The following is a 22411-nucleotide window of genomic DNA, read 5'->3' as shown; positions in this document are numbered from 1 at the left end:
TAGAGGGTCTGGACCAATGGAGGTCAGTCATATAGAGCTTTCTGGAGAAACTGCTCACCATGGACCCCCTTGACTGGTCTGGGCAGCCTCCTGTTTGGATTCTTTCTCCTTCATCGAGCTCACCATGGTAAGTGCTCGGTAGTGTGGAGCCCTCACTGAGCATCCAAGGTGAAAACACTACTGGTCTCTCTCTCAGTGGGAGGTTGTTGGCAAAAAATTGTCCAGAAGCAGACTCTGTAAGGGGGCAGTCAGAGACAACCTGGGGAGTAGCAGCTAGAGAGGGAGTCCCCCTGGGGAGATCCACAGCCTCTAAACCAAGTTCCCTAACTTTCTCTGGAAAGCGTCATTCAGTAAGATGAGAGGTGGGGGTGGGGGCCAGGGGAACAACTGGAAAGGCTTCTGGGCGAGGGACTGAGGCTTGCTTTTCCCTCCTGGGACCTCCAAGCTCTGTTTCGCCCGCAAAGATTGCTTTGAACCCATCTCTTTCAAGGAAGTAACAAGTTGGGAACCAGATACTGGGCGTCACAAAACGCCTTTGAGTTAATATTTGGCAGGAGATATCGCAATCAAAGAAGAGCTGGCAGAGTGGGGCTCGATGACAAGGTTCCTGGGTGTCCTGGCCCTCCTGGGGTGGTCACATGCTCCCTGACGGCTTCCTCTTCCCACAGACTGGACGTGGGGAAATCCCCACTGGGCACTATAAGAAGCCCCTGGGCTCTGGGCAGAAGCCAGTGGCTTGGGCTAAGAGCACAAGATGACGTCAGGCCTCCTCTGCTTCCTCGCCCTTCCGTTCCTCCTTGGCCAGGCCACAGGGGATTTGGAGCCCCTGATCCCCAGAACCACCTCCAGCTCTTTCTCTGACCCTGTGTTGAGCTCCAGCTTCATCCCTGGCTCCAGCTCCAACAACAGCTTTGGTCCCGGCCCTGGCTCCGTGACCCAGGTGAGAAGGCCCCACAGTCTGAGAGCTCTGTTCATTCCCTTCCTCTCGCTTTTTGGGGAGCACTCTAGAAGAGTTACAGCTCCCTTTGTTAACTGTAGGTGCCCCGGAAATGAATTAAAACCTGGGTAAAATAATTAAATTGTTTGCAAGGGAGACGACATCTTGGTTCTTTCACTGGAGGCTTTAGGGAAAGAATTGAAACTTGAAAGAGGTTCTCAGACTTGGCTGCACTTTGGATTTGGGGGTAGGGGGTGAGGGTGGGAGGGGGACTCTAAAAATCGAGATGTCCAGGTTCTATCCCAGATGAGAACTCGTAGGCTGCATTACTAGGCTGCGTCCTGAGCCTTGTTCCTTGGGAGCTGAGTCCTCTTTGTATCTCCTTTGAGGAGCTGAGAAGAGCAGGGAGGATGAGACATTACGGGTCAGGAAGCATTTCCTCACTCTAGCTCTGCCCTCGTGGGCTCTGGGCCTCTCTGTAGGAGCCCTGCTCTGTAAAACCCAGGCTTTCCTTGCTATGGTGTGCCTTGGGGTGGAGGAGTCTTAACTCTCCCAGAGGCTGTCCCTGTGTGCTTCTATGATCTTTATTCACAGGTCAGGTTGCTGCTTACATGCTCCCATCTGAATGGAAGGGCCATTGGGAAAAGAGGAGGAAAAGGTTTTTCCTATAGTTTCCATTTTGCCAATGTAGGCAATGGAAACTTGTTGATTAACGAATGGTTTGGTTAGGGCCCAGATAGAAACTGCCACAACAATGTTCATTGAGTGCCTAATAAATGACGGGGCTCACTTAAGTACATAATATGTGTTATCTTATTTAACGCTCAGAGGCTGGTAAAATTAATGGTCCCATTTTAGAGATGTGGAAACAGAGGCTTGGAGAGGTGACGTCATTGGCTTAAAGTCACTAAGCCAGTAGATTATGTAGCTCAGACTTAGTCCGCCCATTCTCTTACCCAGCTCTCCCTAGGTGGCTTTCTATATTTTGGGGGAGTATAGATGTAAACTTATTTTTAAGAGGAGAATGGTTTTGGGACTCATAAATATGCTGATAGTCTTTGTAGTCAGAAATCAGATGCATTATTTTATTCCATGATACTAAGTAACTTCTGGGGACAATTAGAGCTGGTTAACATTGGAGAAAGAGGTTAACAATAAATAATTGATTTTGAAGCCTCATCAATCAGAAACCAGCATTTGGGGAAGATGATCAGTTAAAATAACAGAAAATAAAGTATAGGTCAAGAAACAGAGAAATCCAATATGCCTTTTGTCTGATAAAAAGATAACTTTTAAAGTAGATAAGGAATGGTAGTTAAATTCCACTTAGAGGTTTTAATTTCCTTCCTGGTTTACTTATCTCCCTCTGGTGAGTCAGTATCACTACCCGAACTTCTTTTTTATAGCAGGCTAGGTGTCACTTCTACTATAAACCCAATTTTCTAGGGCTGGCTGTCAGCTTGATGAGCTCTTTGGAAGGTGGTAGAAAACCCCTTTATAACTGTCATTGAGCAAGTTCCAAACGTATCATTTTCTGTACTTTGAAAATGTTGAGTACCATTATTTTATGCCTTGAATCTTTACAGGCACTTAGACCTGGCTGCTAATTAGAGCCAATTGCAACCTTAAATCACAAATGTGAGTCACACCTTCAGCTAGCGCTCCGAGCACTCCACATGCCTTGGATGGCCCCCTCCAAAGAAGGAGCCGCTGTCAGGGTCCTCAATTCACAGACAAGAGAAGGCGCAATGTTTTGTTCTACACAGTCATTGGCCGAGTCAGAACATGGAGTCGTGTGCTTTTGTCATCAGGCTAAGGGGCTTGGGTTTGTTGGGAAAAAAAAAGGACACAAAATCTCTCTCATGACAATGGGCCTGATTCACTGGGCAGGAACTGGGTCTTACTTGTCTCCCTAACACCGCAGCCTGGCAAGCTGTAGACACCAGTAAATGTTAATTAAACACACGCTGCGTGAGACCCCATCAGTGTGGGGTGTCTTGTAAGGTACAGAGGACCCTATTTGTCCCCCACAAGGGAGATTGCAGTCTCTCTCAAAGGCCAAGGGGACAAGCACATGTCTGTTTCTCCCATTCCTCATGTTACACTCACATAGAGTTTAAGCATTCAGTGCAAAGAGAGAGACCCATCACCATTAGCTTCATTGTCTTTGAATGTGAGGAGCAGAAATATCTCTAATGGGAGACACTGATCAAACTTATGGACCATTTTGATGTCAGCTGCGCACGCTGGGCTGATGATAAGCAGGTTGGAAGCTGGGGAGTCCACGGTGCTGGGACAGAGATGTTCAGTAGAAGACAATGGAATGGCTGTCAGCAGGCTCATAATTATTTGCCTGCCTTTCAGGTGAACTTCAGGACTAAAAGTTGTTAGCTGGTGGTTCTAGTTGATTGTCTCGAGACTGCTTGATGATCTCCACAATTTTCTGATTTGACAGAGCTTTTCAGTGAACTCTAAGAATGGTTCAACCCTGTCTTATGCAGCTAATTAACCTCCCCTTGTCAAAATGCAATGCAAGACATTTTTTGAGGGTAGACAGTTGTTATAATAAGCTGCTTTTTTTGAAAGTCCACGATACATTGGTCCTCCTGTACAAGCCTTGGCGTGCTTGAATGGGAGGGAGTCTTTCTAGCTTCAGTGGGAGTGATAAACCTGGTTCCAAGGGAAGCTGGTCTCTCTGACAGATTTTTGGTGTAGCTTGTCCAGGCCTTCATCCCTGGCAAAGACCCTTACCTTAACCCCTTCCCAGCCCCTGTGTTCAGCATAAACCTGCTTGTCTCTCTTCCTTACTCCCCAGGTGTGGGATGTGATTGGCAAAGAAAATTGAGACCAATGTCAAGAATTTACTTGGCATCTATATATATATAAACATTGTGTGTGTGTGTGTGTGTGTGTGTGTGTGTGTGTGTGTTTGCTCATCTTAAAGAAGATTAGGTTAAATTGACAAGCAATTCAGTTGCAAAAAAGCCTGAATTAATTGGTCCAGAGGTCACTGACAGAATACATCTTGATTATAGAAGCATCTAGGTCCAGCTTGTTTGGAAATCATGGAGGTTGATAGATACTAAATGCACAGAGCACACAATCTCAGCTGCGGCCAATTGACCTCCTAAACTTTGAGAGGTGTGGCCTGCATCTCTGCAAATTCTGCAAGCCATTGCTCAGCCCTTGGTAGTTTTGGAGACATTTCAGTCTGATATTCCACAGGTGAGCTTTGGGCTGACCATCAGATGAGATCATTGTAAAGCTCAGCCAGTAGGCTGCCAAGAGTTCCTCTGGAAGGCAACAGTAGTAATAAAAAAATGTTAATTGTGCTGGGATCCACTTGGGGAAGTTCAAAGGGGACAAAGGAAAAACAGGATCTTTCAAACCTGTCATTTAAAATATGCAGTGGCACCAAAGTATGAGCCTGAATATCTTAAAGAAACATAAGGTATTTTAAAATGACTTTTCTGCAAGTGGTAAGCTGGAAAACTTAAAAAAAAAATTTTTTTTTTGCACAAAACCTTCAAACTCCTACATTATTCAGTCTTTTAAAAATGGCTGGTTTGTTTCCATTTTGAAGAATGTTAATTATACAATTTCCTGGGTGAAGAGATGATGTGAATTTACACTGTGTTTTTCCCCTGTAACCCATATCCATGATGGTTTTCCCATTCCATTCATTGGAAGGCATTGGGTTAGGGTTGGGGTAAAGAAAATGAGTGCATGGAAGAAAAGGGAAAGTGACATCTACTGATCACCACATGCCAGGAACTTGGTTTACATTACGTAGTTATTCTTGGGAATGACCCTCTGAAGTGGGTTCTCTATTAGACAGGTGAGGAAAGCAAGACTTAACAGAGGGTTCATGTCCAATAAGTGGTAGAATTGGAATTCAAACGTAGGATGCCCATCACTTCTTTCTTTCCCTTTCCTTACATGGGAACAGTAATAATTTCCTTGAAGCCTCCTCAAGAAAGGAGAATCTTCCTTTAGGTAAAGGTGTCTGACAGTGGTTTGGCCTGGCTGGTGGAGATGTGGCTGAACTGAGTGTAATCACTGCCTGGGAAACATGGCAGTTTTAGCTTGTGTCTCTGATCCTCTTCATTCATTCATTCATTCATTCATTCATTCAAGATTTATTTAGAGAGTGAGTGTGAGTGGGGAGAGGGGCAACGGGAGAGGGAGAGAGAGAATGTCAAGCAGACTCCCCCCTGAGCATGAGCCCAGCGGGGCTCAATCTCATGACCCTGAGATCAGGACCCTGCGATCAGGACCTGAGCGAAAATTAAGAGGCGGGCGCTTAGCACTCTTGACAGGCCAATTTCTGTCACTCCAGTTACCAAAAAGCTAATTTCCCGGCTTATTACTGATGTTGAACTTATTTTTATTTCAGTCGCTTTCCAATTTCACTGGATTTGAGGATGACCACGGCACCTGCCAGTGCTCTGTGACCCTCCCGGACACCACCTTTCCTGTGCAGAGAGTGGAACACTTGGAAGTCACGGCTCATATTCTCTCCCAGAAGTTCGAGAAAGAGCTTTCTAAAGTAAGCATTGCTTTTCTTCCTCTTCCAATCAAATCTTGATAGGAACAAACCAACCCTTTTTATTCAGGACTTGATAAGCAGCCTTCTTTGTTGTGTCAAAGCTAGGATGCTTGCATCCTGCGGGGACATTAGCATTTGTTTTTACAGTACACCTGTGGAGCTCTTTATAGCAGGAAAAATGAGGGCTTGGGAAGAAAATGGGATGGAGATGGTGCATGCCACGGATAAACTCACTTCAATATTGTGCACGTGTGATTGGAAGGAAGCCCTGAGCTTCCCCCTGCGAAACCCAACCCTGCAATTTTTATTTGGTTTTGATTCTGTTGTTTCTTCTCCTTTTGGTCATCTTCCTCTTTCTTCTAGCTTTGCCTTTTCTTTCGTCTCCTCTCTCCTCTGTTCTCTCTTCCTTCTCCTTCACTTTTCCTTCCTATTCCTGTTCACCCCCCCTTCCCTTGTCTGTCCCTTCTGATCTTTCTCCCTTTCCTTCCTGTTTTTTTTTTCATCTTTCCTTACTTTTGGAAAGCCCCACCTCCTTCTTTGCCTCTTCCTTCCCCTCCTCCAGTCTTTCTCCCTCTTTTCCTTTCTCTTCCTCTGATTTTCTCTTTCCAGTTTACTTTCTTCTCTCCCTCCCCCACCTTCCTCCCTCTGTCTCTCCCTCTAACTCTCTCTGTCTCTGTGTGTCTCTCATTCTCCCTCTCGTGTATTATCCTCTATTGTCTCAGCAGGAACATTACATTAGACATGTCTAGCATTAGACCGAAACGGAAGGCTTCACTGGGAATTTGAATCAATTCTAATAGGTCACGCCGCCTTGGTAAAGACCCCGCTTCCAACCCCCTGATTCGGGCTTTTTTCCAGCCAGAGGAAGTCATCCCACAGGGTTTGCCTTTCTCTGAGCCGGCTGGAGCAATGTGACCTGGCATTCCAGTTTTGACCCCTTCTCCGTTTTTAGCCAAGTTAAAAATCAATTAGAAAGGCTCCCATTTTCTGCACAGGTGAAGTCCAAGCTAGGCTATAATCACATTATGCATTATTTACTACAACTCCATTAATCTACAAGGAGCTCTGGCTTTCCTACAAGATTCCAAATAAGTTTTCCTGAGAAATTTAAGCTTAGCTACCTCAACATCCAGCACAGTTATCCTTTAAGACAAAAATGATGATGAGGCTGAGACCCTGCTTTCAACCTGAATTGGTAGATAAATATTCTATGTTTAAATGAATGTCCAGGAAAATGTGTTTGACTGCACTAGGAACCTAGCTTCTTAAGAAATAAAATGTCCTTGAATTAATCAGCAGAAAAGGCACAGCGCTAAATTATAAATTCCAACCATTAATATTCATAGCCTTATTCCAGCATAATCAAGTACAGATAGGAAGTTATGCATAAAAACATAACAAGTGGAGGAAAATCCTGAGTAAAGATCTTTTCAGTTAGAGTCATTTGCTTTGAAATAGTGGAAGCAACTGATTTGCATGCCTTCTTTGCTGGCAGGAGTGTGAAGGGCAGTTTGAAACCCCATGCTGTTTCGGGGAAGTGTGCAGCTTGCCAGGGTGGAGAGTACGGGACATTTCATTCCAATCCTGTAAAGAGGGCAGGTGGCATCTGCCTTGCTAATAATTGGCAGGGAGGAAATGTGGAGTAGGTGGGAGAACTTTTAGTTCTGAAAGCATGAGTAGCTGTTCCTCAAGAAATCTGCAATTGAGGCCAAAGAAAGGAATTGACCTGCCTGTTGAGATTTGCATCATAAATTCTGCGTGACAGACGATAATAACAGCAAGAACAGCTTCCTTTTGTGCTTTTCTAAATGCCTCTCGGTCTGTTCTACCCTCAAGCGAGTCTTTAAGGCAGATAGGCCAGTGTTCTTCCCATCTTAGGGATGGAAAAATGGAGGTTCATAAAGGTCAAGAGACGTCAGTGGACAGGTCATTTCTCTCTTGGCTGGGTGAGCCAGGGCAGGAATGTGGGTCTTCAGAGTCATCCCAGTTCCTTTCTTCTCGGCCATGCTGTTATCAGCCTCCAAGAAGAGATGCGGGAAGTCAGGCATGCCTTCAATTCAGAGTTATCTCTTCAGCTGAGGGCTTTTGAATTTTCAGGTGAATGATTATAGCTGTCCCTAAGTTGTCTTGGAAATGACTGTTTATCTGGAGGCCTGGGGGGGATACCCGATTGGACAGGCTGCCGGGAGAGGGTTTGGACCGCTCTTGCATTGATTCATTATCTGTCAGTACACAGGGAAGACAGGGAGCTGCCTCTGCATAAGATGCATTTTATACTTTTCTGTTGTTTATGATATGTCCTCTTGTGACCATACTCAAGAGGGGACCACACAAAAGGCAGCTCAGGATTTTCTTTCTGCAGTCTTTGGGGCAGGTTATTTAGTAGGACACATTCGCTAATAGATCCTCATGCACGAGAAGGTTGAGGCAGTCGAGACATTCAGGCAACTTCTAAACAAATAACATTGATTGAACAATGTTTTGTGCAGGGAAATAGAATAAATTAAAAGGTCAGATTGAAAAAACCCCTGAAATCACTGTTTCTCTAATAACTGCAGGCAGTTTATAGACATCCAGTAAGTGAGGCACTTTTTTTTTTTTAGATTTTATTATTTTTAAGTAATCTCTATACCCAACGTGGGGCTCGAACTTAAAACCCCGAGATCAAAAGTCGCATGCTCTACTCACTAAGCCAGCCAGGAGCCCCTAAATGAGGCACTTAATATGCATTATCTCTAGTCTTTCCAATAATCTTGTAAGCTTGATATCATTACCCCCAGTTGATAGGAGGGGACTAAGGCTTAGAGAAATTAAGTGATTTGCCTCTTAAGTACTGAGGGCGGATTTGAGTTTAGGTGGATCTAACTCCAAAGTATTTCATATGTCTTCACTGTCAATTCAAGCTCAACTAATCTTGTTAAAGATATATTAAAATAACAGTTACGTTGCAGAGTACATTTATTTATTTCAAATAATCTGGCCATAGTAATGATCACAGGTTTTGAGGCAGAAGCATGAGCCAGACAGATTCTTTAGTCTAATAGCCGGCTGCACTGCACCCCTATCTATCACGAGACTACATTTACTGTGCGGAACAATGACAAATACCCAAAAGTGAACCCCTAAACAAACTTTGATTCTTAGAACCCACCAATGACGTAGTATGTGCATCACAAACAAAAAAAAAAAAAGGGAAATTCTGAGTGTTAGGTTGGTGGTTGGAAGGCAAGCATAGACGAGTCTTTTAAAACTCAAACTCATAGTGATGAGGAGCTTGTAGTAAAGATGTTGACACAGGGAGGTGTCCCCTTAGGGCTACACCCATATTCTTGCTGCACATCTCTGGGCAAGTCAGGCTGCTTCTGCTGACGTTGCACTTCTGGGAGAGCTGGATGTTCTCAGAATTGCCCATTCTCAACACTAGAGAGCCGAATAATCTACTTAAGTCGGTAAAGTCCTCAAATTCCCTCCTGCCTTTTTTTTTTTTTTTTTTTTTAGAGAGAGAGTGTGTGCGCATGCATGAGCAGGGAGGTGGGGAGGAAGAGGCAGACAGAAGGAGAGGAGGAGAGAGAATCTCAAGCAGGCTCTCAGGCTCCATGCTCAGCACAGAGCCCAGCACAGGGGCTCAATCTCACGACCCTGAGATCATGTCCTGAGCCGAAATTAAGAAGGGGACGCTGAACTGAACCAGCCACCCAGGAGCCCCTCCCTCCTGCCTTCTTAGAACTCCATGGACGATTCTGGTTTTCCTGAACATCACTGAGCTTTCCTTTAAATGTCTGCTGAAAGAACCTCAAATTTTCCCCAAACAGATCTTTTTTTTTTTTTTTAAGATTTTTATTTTTTATTTTTGACAGAGAGAGAGAGAGAGCACAAGCCTGGGAAGCGGCAGGGAGAGGGAGAAGCAGGCTCCCTGCTCAGCAGGGAGCCCGACGCGGGGCTCGATCTCAGGACCCTGGGACCATGACCTGAGCCGAAGGCAGACACTTAACCGTCTGAGCCACCCAGGTGCCCCAATCCCAAACAGATCTTTAGAGACCTCATTTTGTGGCAGACTCTACGTTATGCCTTGGTTTTCAGTGAGAATCTGGGAGAACCACATTTTATTTAGCGGAGATGACAGTTGGATCACTCATTTCTGTAGAATAACAGCTGCGATGTGCCACCAACATGTTCCAGGAAAGCAGAGGGTGTTTCATGTGTTCCAAGAGCTGGCAAGGCCAAATGCCAACAAGAATACTCATTTCGCAAACTTCCATTTCTGCAATGATTGGCACTTTATTATTATTATTATTATTATTATTATTATTTTTACCACAGGCTTGTTTTTATGCTTGATTTTTATAGAGATTAAAACCTGGCTACCTTATATTTGTGTTTATACTTTTGAGAGGAGGACTCGTTAGGTCATCTATGTATATTTTTCTAACCTCCTTATCCACCAAAATGTCACCAGCTTTATCAGCCTCCGAGTGATGGCACAGCTGATGGCAGTGAGCATCAGTTGCCCGAGGAGATACACTCGCAGTGCCAAGGGCTGCATTTTCAACTTTCATTAAAATCCTCTTTGCCTGAAGCCCTAGCCCTTGAGGTCTGCGGCCTATGAGTCTGCTCTAATTTGCACAGTGGGGTTAAGTGAAAGGGCTAAAATGACAGAAGTTAGGGCTGCCTTTGGTATTAGGAGGATTATAGGCCAACATCTGGCTCTGAATTCATCCAGGCCCCGTGGATCAGCTACTTGACATTAGCACGGTTTGGGGAAAAGTATCACTTATGTTCGAATTTTTAAAAAGAATGTAAAACTAGCAACTTTTAATGAGCAGGTCCTTAAAAAAGCCATGGCATTTCTTTTCGAGATCAGATACAGAAAAGAACCACCAAATGTGTTTATTGAAATATCCATTTGGAAATTCCAATTATACATTAAACCACCAAGGGAATTTTTGCAAGTATTTTAACTTAATGATCAGACATTCAAATATATGCTACAAACGCGTAAAGGTCTGATTGCAATAATCAGTTCTTGGAATAAATGTGGGTGCACTTAATGAAATGTGCACTTGACAGTTGCATATACACTCACATACTGTGTAATAAAGTTGGGTCTTTATGCCACTTTGTGAAAGGTGGAGCGGCCCAAAACTCAGTGCATGTGGCAATCAGAGAAGGAATTCTCCTTAGTGCATTTCTCCCTCTTCTAGAAAATAGTTAGATTTAAAGCACTGTTTCTAAATGGAGGGAGGATGGTGGTGGTGGTGATTTTGCCCTCAGGGAACATTAACAATGCCTGGGGCATATTTGGTTGTCACAGCTGAACGGTCTATGGGTGCTTTTGGTATCTAGAGGCCAGGGATGCTGGTAAACATCCTATAATACATAAGACCTCCCCTCCCCCGCCCGCCGCCAGAAAGAATGATCTAGCTTAAAATATCAATAATGCTGAGGCTGGGAAACCCTGATTTAGACACGGTGTGTGCATTGTGGGCCTGGTTCAAACCAATTTAGTTTGGAGACCTAATACCTTCAAACATTAAAATGGAAATAAAAATATACTTGTGCATGATGACTCTGAAGCAATATTATTTTTAGTCTAGGCAAGTGCCAAATCCACCCCACCAATTGTAATAATGTTTTAGTTTCTTTTTTTTAGTTTGCATTTAGATAGATTAAAAAAAGCTACTCAAATATATTTTTGATCCATTTCTTTACCAAAAAAGAAAAAAAAAAAGATTGACAGCAATCAAACAGTCCCTAAGGGCTTGGTCGTGGAGGAAGACTGCATGGTATTATTTTGGGAATTGACTTAAGCTTTTTGATTCCCTTTCAGGTGAGGGAGTATGTTCAGTTAATCAGTGTGTATGAAAAGAAGCTCTTCAACCTAACCGTCCGAGTAGAGATCATGGAAAAGGATACCATTTCTTACACTGAACTGGACTTTGAGCTGATCAAGATAGAAGTGAAGGAGATGGAGAAACTAATCACACAGCTGAAGGGCAGTGTCGTCGGAAGCACAACAATTGTGGACCAGCTGGAAGTGGAGGTAAGGCATGAGCTCGTTTCTGAGAGCTTTACTAAGAAATTCTCCTCAGCGGGCAGGTGCCAGGACCAGGCTACGGGTCTCTCTTCCAGCTTCCAATTCTGTACTCTCGCATGGCCGCATGGCCACATGGCATGTCCCATGTTCTGCTTTCCGTGGACATCTGTCTTTGACCAGTAAGTTCAGCGCAGTGGGGACCTGTTCATTGAGGAGCAGGTGTCCTTCAGTGGTCCTGCCCCAGAACCAAGTGGCCTTTGAACGTCTCCAGGAAGGAGATGCTATGAATCTGAACAACTCCATGGCCAGGTTAGGTCAAGTGCCTTCTCTGTTCTGGATTTATGCTCATGGGACTAGAAAGCCACAATTTACCTGATTTTGGACTTGCTAGGTCAGTTTCTCCTTTTGAATGATCATGTGATCCTTGATCCCTCTTGGAACACTTCTCCACATACTGGCAACCCTCTTTAAAGGAGTTTCTTGGGAGTATGTTTTAATGAAGCCTTTTTCCTCTATGGATAAAGACCATCACATTAATGTTATGGTTGGGTAATTCCTATCTACGTGAATTTACTAGCATGGTCATGACGTGGGCTGTAGTTGAGAATTCTAGTTACATATGTCAGACTTTAAGTTTTCTCTGGCCCTCACCGTTCATTAGAAACTTAATTATAATACAACATGAGTAAACACAAGTTTATAAGGGAAGGTTATTGGAAATGAACTTTAATGGACCTTTGTGGATGCTTAGACTGAGCCTGTGCTCTGTTATTAAATCTGTTAAAATCTTTGCCATTTTCTTCTTGTCACACACATCTGCCTGAGATGTGACAGGCATTCACACTAAACCATAAAATGTATTCTTCCAAATGAAACCATTCAGAAGAATCTCGGGTGTATTCTCTAGCAATGTTTCACTAAGTGACAAATTCAGCCCTGGAATGTTTATGAAAGAAATTGCATGATACTATAAAGTCACTCTGAATTTTTATTTCCTTAGATAAGGAATATGACTCTCCTGGTAGAGAAGCTGGAGACGCTAGACAAAAACAATGTCCTTGCCATTCGCCGAGAAATCCTGGCTCTTAAGACCAGGCTAAAGGAATGCGAAGCCTCTAAAGGTGAAAATGTTCCTGCGACCCCACCTCCTCTTGCCCCTGGTAAGCATGTCATGTTTTCATCGCTTGAGCCAGGCCCAAGCAGGAGCTGAGAGTGGGGTGGGGAAGGGGGGGAGATGGGATTGTTGCGGCTCTGAGCTTCCTCTTCCATGCTTTGAACTCTCCCTTAGTAGCTCCACTTGCTAGCATGTTCTGGGGCACATAGAGGAAAAGCACCGACGATGAGTTGACTTAAAACAAGATCCACACATTACACATGTCCCCTTTGCATTTGCTAACAAGAAGAACATCTCTGTGGTGATGGAGTTGTTGTCAAGGGGGGCTGGGTGAAAGCTTCTGGAATCTGCATGGCATCTGTGCCGTCCTGTGGATTGCAAGGGCTGATTGGCTCCTGTGGCTGATGAGCTGGGTTATGCTTGAATCTTCCTTCCCTCCTCCTCTCTTTCCCTCCCTGCTTCCATCTCTGTATTTTTCCTTTGTGCTTTCCTTAAATGCACCTGCTGTTTAGCATGTCTTGGGATTGAAGAAGGCTTTAATGGATGGCCCCACATGCCCAGGACTTGGGCCTGCCATCTCTCCTGGACGGGAGTTCCTGGACGGCAGGGATGGTCTCTCACTCTCTAATGGTTATCCTTGGGGCAAGGTATAGCCTAGAGGGGGGTGCACCATAATACCTCCAGGGATGGAGGCAGTGGAGTGTAGGGGTCAGGAGTATGGCTCTGGGACCCCAAAGGCCTCAGCTTCCCAGCTATGTGGCCACAGCCAAAGATCCGTAATCTTGGCAGTGATAAAGCGGGCAGAGAGTACCTACCTTGCAGGGGTGCCGTGAGGGTTAATGAAACCAACCTTGGGAAGCACAGAGCTCTATGATTGGCACTTAAGCACTGGGATTTGTTATTATTATTAATGAAGATAGCTGAAGTGGACACCTTGCTGGGAACAAAAGCGGTGCTAGGTCCTCCGGTGCTTCAGCACACCCCTCCAGGTGAACGAAAGCCTGCTGCTCAGCCTTTCGGGTCTCTGGCACAGGGCGGCTCTCTCTGTGGCTCGTGTGCAGCTCCACCTGAAAAGGGCCTGTGGCTTCTCATCCCATCATACAGCTCTTGGTATTCTCATTAACTCCTCTTCCCACAACCTGATTCCTTTTAGGCTGTGTGTTTCTGGATCCTTGTCAATGTAGCTGGTTTCTTTAAGGCTTTAATTAGATACTGCCACCGTTCTAAGCCTCTTGGTGGTGGTTAGGAGACTCATCCTTCCCTCTGCTTTGTTGGCAATCTGTCATAGTACGACATACAGAAGAGGTTCAGGACAAAGGCCGTGCCTCGTCCTCCGTTACAAGCTAAGGTTAAATTCGGTCTGGGATCAGTAGTGTCGGTGTGCGATGAAAACGTGAGCTCGTTCTGCTGGGCCACGCGGGGCTCCGTGAGGACGGGGGTCAAAGCAGCGACAAACCCTGATAACGCCTGAGCAAGGCCTGCTTCTTTCCTTCCTTCACTCCCTCGCTCCCTCCCTCCCTCCCTTCCTTCCTCTCTCTCTCTCTCTCTTTCTTTCTTTCTTCACAGCGTATTTTCCTCATGGAATAGGTATTTCAAGCACAGTTTTCTCTGCATTCCTTAGAGTGAGGACATTTTAGAACTGGAGGGGACATTCAGAACCATCTGGCTCAGGTCCATCATGTCTCAGGAGAAGGGGACTCAGGTGGTGAGGATGCCGCTTTTCCTGAGGCCACACAGGTAGTTAATGGCAGAGCTGAAGCTGACGGGCAGGGCCCCTTGCTCTGTGGGCCTAGAGTGTCCGATGGCAGTAACTCAAGGATGGCAGTGGGAGACAAAGTACACTGCTTGGTATATCTAAGGAGGAAAACAAATGAGTCTGTTGGATTGTTTTTGTTAGAATTCCTTTTCTAGAACTTTCCCCTAGGTCCTCACACTTAGACTTTTGTAAGCCATCCCAGCCCAGCTGTGTTGTTTAAGCAAATTGGACCCAGATTTCCTCTCACTTTCCCACAACCTTGGCTGTACCTGGATCCCAGCCAAGCCACTTGGCCCTCCTCCAGCTTTGTTCATATTATATTTATGATGTTTATATTAAACTGACTTTTTGTCATGTTTTTAAATCAATTTCTTTCTACTTGCTCTCTTTCTGTTTGATTGGTTGATAATGCAGAATTGGAAACTCCCCAGACACCACAAAGTTGTGAGCCTGTGGAGACTTTAATTAAAGTTACTCACTATTATGGGACCTTAAAATCTGGCCTGTCTGCTTTCACTGCAGAGTTGCACAGAACAAAAGGCTGTATGCAGGTCTCAGCTCTAAAGCAATTTTGTGTTCTCTGGGCCCCTCCCTTGCAGTTGCAACGTGCTACCCCTCTCCGGTCAGCTTGGTCTTTGAACCAGCACATGTAGCTAGGGTTCAATAAAACATGCTTTATATTTGGTTTATGCTGCAATGGCATCCTTTTCTGCTTCATTTCGTAGAACTTTCTAATCTAAAATAATTGGCCTTCTGCTCATTAACTTTTTTTTTCCTGAAAACAACTGACTCTGTCTGATCTCCCCCTGAATCTAAATGATGGAAGATAGGCAAAATGTACGCACTCACTCAGGGGTGGATCACCGCTGTGCTTGGCAGTGATGCTGTGTTCTGTGCTGACGCATAGTAGGTGCTCGGTAAATGGTTGATGGAGGATATGGGGTGACCCGCCCAAATCCTAAGCCTTAGGAAAAGCAGAGTGTTGGGTAGTATATATTCAATAAATTCAGAGTCAATTTGGTCTTCATCATTTTGTGATTATGACCAGGTTAATTGCCTAATTCTCACAAGTGAATTGTATTCTCCTCTTTGCTCAAAGTTCAGTTGTCCAGGTAGGAGATTGCACTCATAGAGCCCAGATTGTTTCCTCTGCATGTAGACTTTGACTTAAGAAAAATGCTACTAACCATGAGGCTTTCTTTTTTTGTAGTAAAAATTTTAATCAGATAAATAAAATATCTTTTTGGGTTATAATTCTGGAGTTTGGCACCCAGCTTCTAACTTTTTTTACCCAACCTTCAAAATTGGGCAATACAAATTTGAATTCCCATTTGTTGATGCAAATTAAAAACTCTCTACCACATCACACACACAAATACAACCATGAGACTTGAGAAAAGCCAAGTCAGGGTATGTTAAAGTCTTACCTTGTGGCTTCCCAGGGTATTTTCGGAATACCATGGCAATGTCTAATGAATTGCGTGATGAAGAGATTGTCAACCAAGGATACCCTTGTGTGGAGGGTTCCTTGCGTTATGTTCTGTGGAGTGGATACTAGGCTTTTTGAAAAACTCCGATTTGTAGCAGAGTAGAGGGCTAGGGTTTTATAAATAGGGTAAACTGGGTTTGGGAGATTTGACCAGTCTTTCCTTCCCTTATTCCACGATCCTGATTTGGTACCACTGCATGGCTGGTCCTGTTCTGGGAACCAGGGTTACCAGGATGGCTCCAGGAACCTCCAGAAACCACTCTGTAGGAAGGGAGACAGGCAGGTGAACCTTCAATTCCAACGTGATGTGATTATAATGCTGATAGTTACCATTTATTGAGTTATTGTACATGCCTTCTCTCTCTTCTTCTTAACAGTGCTACGGAGTAGGTATTAGGAGTTTTTTGTTTGTTTGTTTTAACGTAAGGAAGGTGAAGCTCAGAAGGTTACACAGCCAGTAAGTACTGGAGTCAGGATTTGACTTGGAATCTATCGCCAATATTTTCACTGTACCAGGCTGCCTTCCATAGATGCTCTGATAGAGAGGTGCACCAGTGATTCCCAGAGTGACAAGAAAGGTCCAACAACTCACCAACCTGATTAACACCAGGCTATCTTGGCTTCCTTGCTTGTGGGGTAGCTGAAAGGGTGCTTTTATCCTTGTTTCTGTGGCATGTTCTTTTCTACCAGAAATTGCAAAATGATTCATTGGTCTCTTACATTCTTGGATGATGGTTGGGCATGGGTGTTTGTCCCAGTGTCAGAGTAAACTTGTGATGGCTGAGGAAGGGAACGGAGTACACCTAAGACCTTGAAATGAAGGAAGGGGTGGGAAAAGGGTATGAGATAAGGGGGTGGGTGGGAAAAAGCTTGGCACAGATGGGGTGAGGGGGGTAGGGGCTCTGGCGGGGCTGGATGAGCAGTGGGCACCCAGTGGCTGAGAGTTTCAGTGTTGTTTTCAGGATAGTTTGCCACCAGGAGTCGAGGAAGCCCGCCATGGCCTTTTCTCTAGTCTGTCATTGCTGTAGCCACATATGTGGTATTGCCAATGATGCTCAGTTCTCTTCTCTTTTTCCACCTCCTTTGACCATAGCCAGGGCCCTGAAAATGGCCCAAAGGACACGGAGGAGAAGAGGGGTATGACAAAAAGGGCAGGAGAGTGTTTAGGAACGGTTGGGAAGTGAGAAACAGAGACTGTGGTTTCAACAGTTTTGGTGTTTATACCAGGTGTAATTTTTAATTTCCTGGTCCGCGTGGAAAAGGGGGGATGAGCCATTATTATTATTATTAATGGTAGTAGAAGTAGTCATTTTTAAGAGGAGTTTATTTTGGTTCCTTTATATCTAAGGATTTCCACATCCAACACAGAACAGTTTATGATCTTTAACCCCTTGATAATGCTTGGATACGTGTATGCATCATAACTTTCCCTTAAGTATTTTGTTGCTGTTGGTTGGGGATATTTTCTTTGCAGAAAAGCAAGATTCAATTAAGCAAACAATTCCTAAGTCTTCCAACCTGCAAGAAAAATCTGACTTTCTTTCATTTCCGCAGAGTGAAATGTAGTAAAATAAATAAGTTCTCGGGAAGATGTTTTAACTAGAAAATCCAGTTTGTAGCATTTGGAAACTCAAACAATTTTTGTTATCATTAAACTGAACACACCACTAACTTTATTTTAATAATTCATGCATTGTTTCATAAACAAAAGCCAACAAGCATTCATCTGAGAGATCACTTTTAGGAGAAGGAATAATAATTTATAATTTTATTTATTATTTCCTTGGTGGAGAGCAGTCTCTTGGCTGAACACACATTGCTTTTTTATTTATGAAATGGTGCATGCATTATTAAAATAAACATGCGACTGTGTTCTGCTTAATGATATGCAAAATTATTTGAGGTTGGGTACAGAATGGTTTCATTTCTCTACCTGTTGTATGGTTGGCTGGCTTTCCCACCAACTGCGGATTCATGAGAGCATTTAAGGAGCACGTATGTAATTCTGGGACGAAAAAGCCCCAGCAGATTGGAAAAATAAAAGCAGGGTTTCTAGTAATGGTTTCACCTCTGAGCAGTCCTTGAATAAGGAGGGGAGAAGCGGGGGACATTTAGCAAGGAGAGGAATGGGTCTTTCCATATCGGTCAGAGGCACAGACTTACAGGCAAAGCTTTGCTCCCCCTTAACCAGCCTCGCCCCCGCCCCCCCCCCCCCACCACCCCATGATAAATCAGGTAATTCTTTGGAGCTCTGCTTTTGGCTCCAGCTCACATCATGTGCTCTCCACGGCTCCCTGATTCCCTCCAAGCATTCAAAGCCAGATCGAGTGATTCAGGTTCTGTTCCTCCTTCCCTCACCTGCTCTGCTCCAGGCAGTCAGATGAGGGAAAATGACCTCAAATGTACTTGAAGTTGAATTTTCTTTGTCATCCAAGAAACAATGTTACCCGATTGTAAAGGGTATTTATTAAGATCCCAGAAAATGCGTGTTCAACTCTGGATAGTTATTATAAAAATCCTGGAGGAATTTTATTTTATTTTTGTAGCAAATGGTTTGGGTTGGCAGGCATTTCAGAGTGCAGTGTGAAGGGCCAGTTGTCCAGTCTAGGTCATTCACTGGTGTTACAGGGAAGGTGGATTCAGTGGACCAGTAAGTCTGGTCCCTCTTGATTGTACACATTGTAACGGCAGTGTCCGATTGGGAAAGGTGAAGTACTTGTCTGGCATTCTATGGCCCAGTAGAAATTGTGGTATGAACAGCAAGACCTACCTTATTACTCTACAGCAAGATGGTCACCGAGGGTTCTTTTTTTTTTTTTTTAAAGATTTTATTTATTTATTTGAGAGAGAGAGAATGAGAGAGAGCATGAGAGGGAAGAGGGTCAGAGGGAGAAGCAGACTCCCCGCTGAGCAGGGAGCCCGATGTGGGACTCGATCCTGGGACTCCAGGATCATGACCTGAGCCGAAGGCAGTCGCTTAACCAACTGAGCCACCCAGGCGCCCCTGGTCACCGAGGGTTCTAAGTCATGGGCTATGCTTTGGGCACAGAGCAGGCAATATTGCCCTGAAATAACTTCCACGGCTTCCCAAGGCTAAAATCCCACCATGATAGGACCATCTTTTTGTATCTTTAAAATCCCATATTTAAAACTTCCTCTTCTGAGATTGGCTTGGGGCAGCATTGGTACCTGGTGTGGATATATGCACTTGCGGTTCCAGGGAGGGAGGGGCAGGAAGGTGAAGGGCATGGACACTTGCCCAGGACAGTCTTCTCCTTCATCACAATTGTCCCTGATCCTGGGGAATAGCAGGCTTTATGGGGAAAAGATAGGGTCTGGGATGACCTTGCTTTCGTGATTTCTCTGTCAGAAAGATGAAATTTTAAAAAAATTTGCAAAATGCTTTCTGATAGAAGAAAATCTGTCAAATCCACCAAGTCCTCCTTTCCTCTTTCTGTGCCCTCAAACCTTTTTAGTGTGGCTCTTGGCAGCTTTAGCATCCCCATTTCCAGAATGAAAGCCCACTCATGGAAACAGAAGATTGTTTTCTCTAGAGCCCACAGTGGGTTTGCGTTGAGACTGACACCGAGAAGGTTTCGGCTCTTCTCCATCAGAAGCACTGTCGTCACTGAACCTTGGCAAGACAAATCTTTATGGATTCCTTTGGTTCTTAGGGTATTAAACCATTTGTGTCTTGTCATTCATTTTTCTCTAAGAATGCCCTTTTATGTTCTTGTTTGTACAGGGAGCTGTGGCCATGGTGGTGTGGTGAATATCAGCAAGCCGACTGTAGTTCAGCTCAACTGGAGAGGGTTTGCCTATAAATATGGTGCCTGGGGTCGGGATTACTCTCCCCAGCATCCAGAAGGGGGGCTGTATTGGGTGGCACCTTTGAATACAGATGGGAGAATTCTGGAATATTACAGACTCCACAATACACTGGATGATTTGCTATTGTACATAAATGCCCGAGATCTTCGGATCAGCTATGGCCAAGGCAGTGGTACAGCAGTTTATAACAACTACATGTATGTCAACTGGTACAACACCGGGAACATTGCCAAAATTAACCTGAGTAACAACAGGGCTGAAGTGACTCAAACTCTCCCTAATGCTGCGTATAATAACCGCTTTTCGTATGCTAATGTTGGTTGGCAAGATATTGACTTGGCTGTGGATGAGAAAGGATTGTGGGTGATTTATTCAACTGAAGCCAGCACTGGTAACATGGTGATTAGTAAACTCAACGACACCACACTCGTGGTGTTAAACACTTGGTACACCAGGCAGTATAAACCGTCTGTGTCCAATGCCTTCATGGTGTGTGGGGTTCTGTATGCCACCCGCACTCTGAACACCAAACAAGAAGAGATTTTCTACTACTATGACACAAACTCAGGGAAAGAGGGCAGACTAGACATCACAATGCATAAGATGCAGGAAAGAGTGCAGAGCATTAACTATCACCCTTTTGAGCAAAAACTTTTTGTCTATAATGATGGTTACCTTCTGAATTATGATCTGATCTTTAACCAGGAACCCAAGTAAATGTGTGAGGGTGAGAGAGGCAGAGAATGTTCTTTGAAAAAATGGCCTTTTCCACTTCTTTAGCTATCTGCCGGGGGATTTGGGATTTGGAAGTGTGTTTGCTTAGTAGTGATATTTGGGAGCATAGTTCTATCATGCTGGAGACTTGGGATATTTGCCCTGATTTGATGAGTTCTTTTGGAAGCTGTCTGCCTCCAGAAATGTATTTCCCTACTGGAAAGAAGGTCCTTCCAGGGTGGATGGGATTGTGGAGGTCTAGGGGCATTATGGGTCCCAGGAAGGTGTCAGTGGTCCAGGCAGCATCTGGAAATTAAGGAACTTGAAGAGAACTCTGCATGGTTTTGGGGGATTCTTTGTACCAACGTGTCTCAGTGACCAGTTCTCCCCCATGTAGCCAGACTAATTCATCCAAGAAAGAAACCTGGGCTCAATTAGGCAGATTAATACCCAAAGCTCCTCGAGGGATCAGATCTCCGTCGTTGTTTTTCTTACTAGCACCTGGAACAATGTTTTATATGTAGCAGATTAGTAGACTTAGCATGCTTTATTATATCTGTAAAATGCTCAGAGTTTTCTAAAGAAAGACTCTTTTATGCATTAAATTGTACCACTGTAAATCGGTCCCAAATGGACCTACAGGTGAGGCACTTGATTTTTCTTTGCTCCCTCTGTCCACCTATATAAGAGTCAGTAGAGCCCTCCGGCCTCATGACTTCATTGGCAGCTCAGAAGATTCGAACCAGACTTACAAACCGATTCCCACCACCCCCATTCTCTGCTCTCCCCGTTTCCTACCTCCTGTTTTTTATGAAAATTAACTGTTTTTTTTTATGGCATGGATATAAGAAAAACAAAATCACATTTTTTGTCTCTTCATGAAATTTCACTTCCACGACTCTAAGACCATAGGAAGATCAGATGGCAGATAAAATCATAGCATATGTGGTTATATGATAAAGCCCTTGGAGCGTATGTGACATTTGTATTAATTCACAGCAGTTGTTTCATGCAGTTTTGTCTTTAAGCCTGGAAGCTGTGAGAAAATGAAGTTTTTTGAGGAAGAAATATTTTAAAAACCACTGATAGTATCTAGCAAATCAGTGCAGTCTGAGAACGTTCCAGGTGTCTGTGCTTCTGTGCTTTGGATGGCGTTATCATCTGGTCTTGGTCTCCTTCCCTTTGATGTTCATGAGTCCCAGTCTATAGGATTGGCTCCCTCAATGCTATAATTGTCCCCTTTTAATAAATGATTAAAGTGTGTTTTGATAAAAGTGTTGTCCTTTGTGTGTTTTTAAACTCTCTTATTTTTACTATAAAAAAGCCTCTAATAGGGTGGTCCCCACTTTGTTGTGAGGTACAGAGTGTGGCTATGTCCCGAACAGCAATGCCCAGGAGATCGTACACCTTAACGGCAAAGAGCATCAGGGGCTTTTAAAGGAATCCAAAGTCAGGGCTGGCTCTTTAGTTTTCATTTCCCCTTAAAATCCATTCTTTCTGGCAGCTCTTTTTTTTTTTTTTTTTGTATGAGACTGCACTCTTGGGATATGACCTCTGTACTTATTAATTTGCGTGACTGATCTGGTTATTTCCAATGTTAGACTATATTTGTGTGGTTTATGTTCCTTTTCCAATTGAGCTATTAACATAAGAAGCCTCCAGATCTTCCCCAAACAGAAGGTCTTGTACGGAAAGCAAAGGGACTAACCGGCCATACTGAGGAGGGAGATACCTTTACCAAAGAGAATGTGTAGGGGGACAGGTGACCTAGAGCTGGTAGGATAGACTAGGCTAGTGTAGTCAGTCTTACCGAAATGCTCATTTTTAATGCATGCCACACTTTTTGAGGCAGGCGGTAGCTACAGTATTTAGTATTTTCAGCAGTATTATTCTGTATTTTTCAGACTGAGCATAGAGACAGGTATGGCCTTCAAAATGCAACAAGATATGAAGATAAAGATGGGTAAGTCATGTGAGATACAAGTTA

The 22411-nt window shown here is 44.1% G+C and overlaps 1 protein-coding gene across 1 annotated transcript; it reads left to right on the top strand.

Annotated features, from left to right (window-relative positions):
• The first annotated feature begins 722 nt into the window (after nucleotides 1-722).
• OLFM4 (olfactomedin 4) lies at nucleotides 723-21714 on the top strand. Its single transcript, XM_027587964.2, has 5 exons — nucleotides 723-940; nucleotides 5334-5486; nucleotides 11314-11526; nucleotides 12521-12680; nucleotides 19625-21714. Exons 1-5 carry the CDS (start codon nucleotides 755-757, stop codon nucleotides 20425-20427), a joined length of 1515 nt encoding a protein of 504 aa, XP_027443765.1. The 5' UTR covers nucleotides 723-754; the 3' UTR covers nucleotides 20428-21714.
• The last annotated feature ends 697 nt before the right edge of the window (nucleotides 21715-22411 follow it).

The sequence above is a fragment of the Zalophus californianus genome, chromosome 3, assembly GCF_009762305.2.
Source record: "Zalophus californianus isolate mZalCal1 chromosome 3, mZalCal1.pri.v2, whole genome shotgun sequence".
Taxonomy (NCBI): domain Eukaryota; kingdom Metazoa; phylum Chordata; class Mammalia; order Carnivora; family Otariidae; genus Zalophus; species Zalophus californianus.
This window is presented reverse-complemented; position numbering and strand designations above follow the sequence as displayed.

What these genes read in the sequence shown, in the direction of transcription:
- OLFM4 (XM_027587964.2), top strand. Translation starts at nt 755, where the DNA reads ATGACGTCAGGCCTCCTCTGCTTCCTCGCCCTTCCGTTCCTCCTTGGC. An exon ending in TGGACCAGCTGGAAGTGGAG is followed by an intron (nt 11,527 to 12,520) that starts GTAAGGCATGAG and finishes TTATTTCCTTAG; the next exon opens with ATAAGGAATATGACTCTCCT. An exon ending in CCCACCTCCTCTTGCCCCTG is followed by an intron (nt 12,681 to 19,624) that starts GTAAGCATGTCA and finishes TTGTTTGTACAG; the next exon opens with GGAGCTGTGGCCATGGTGGT.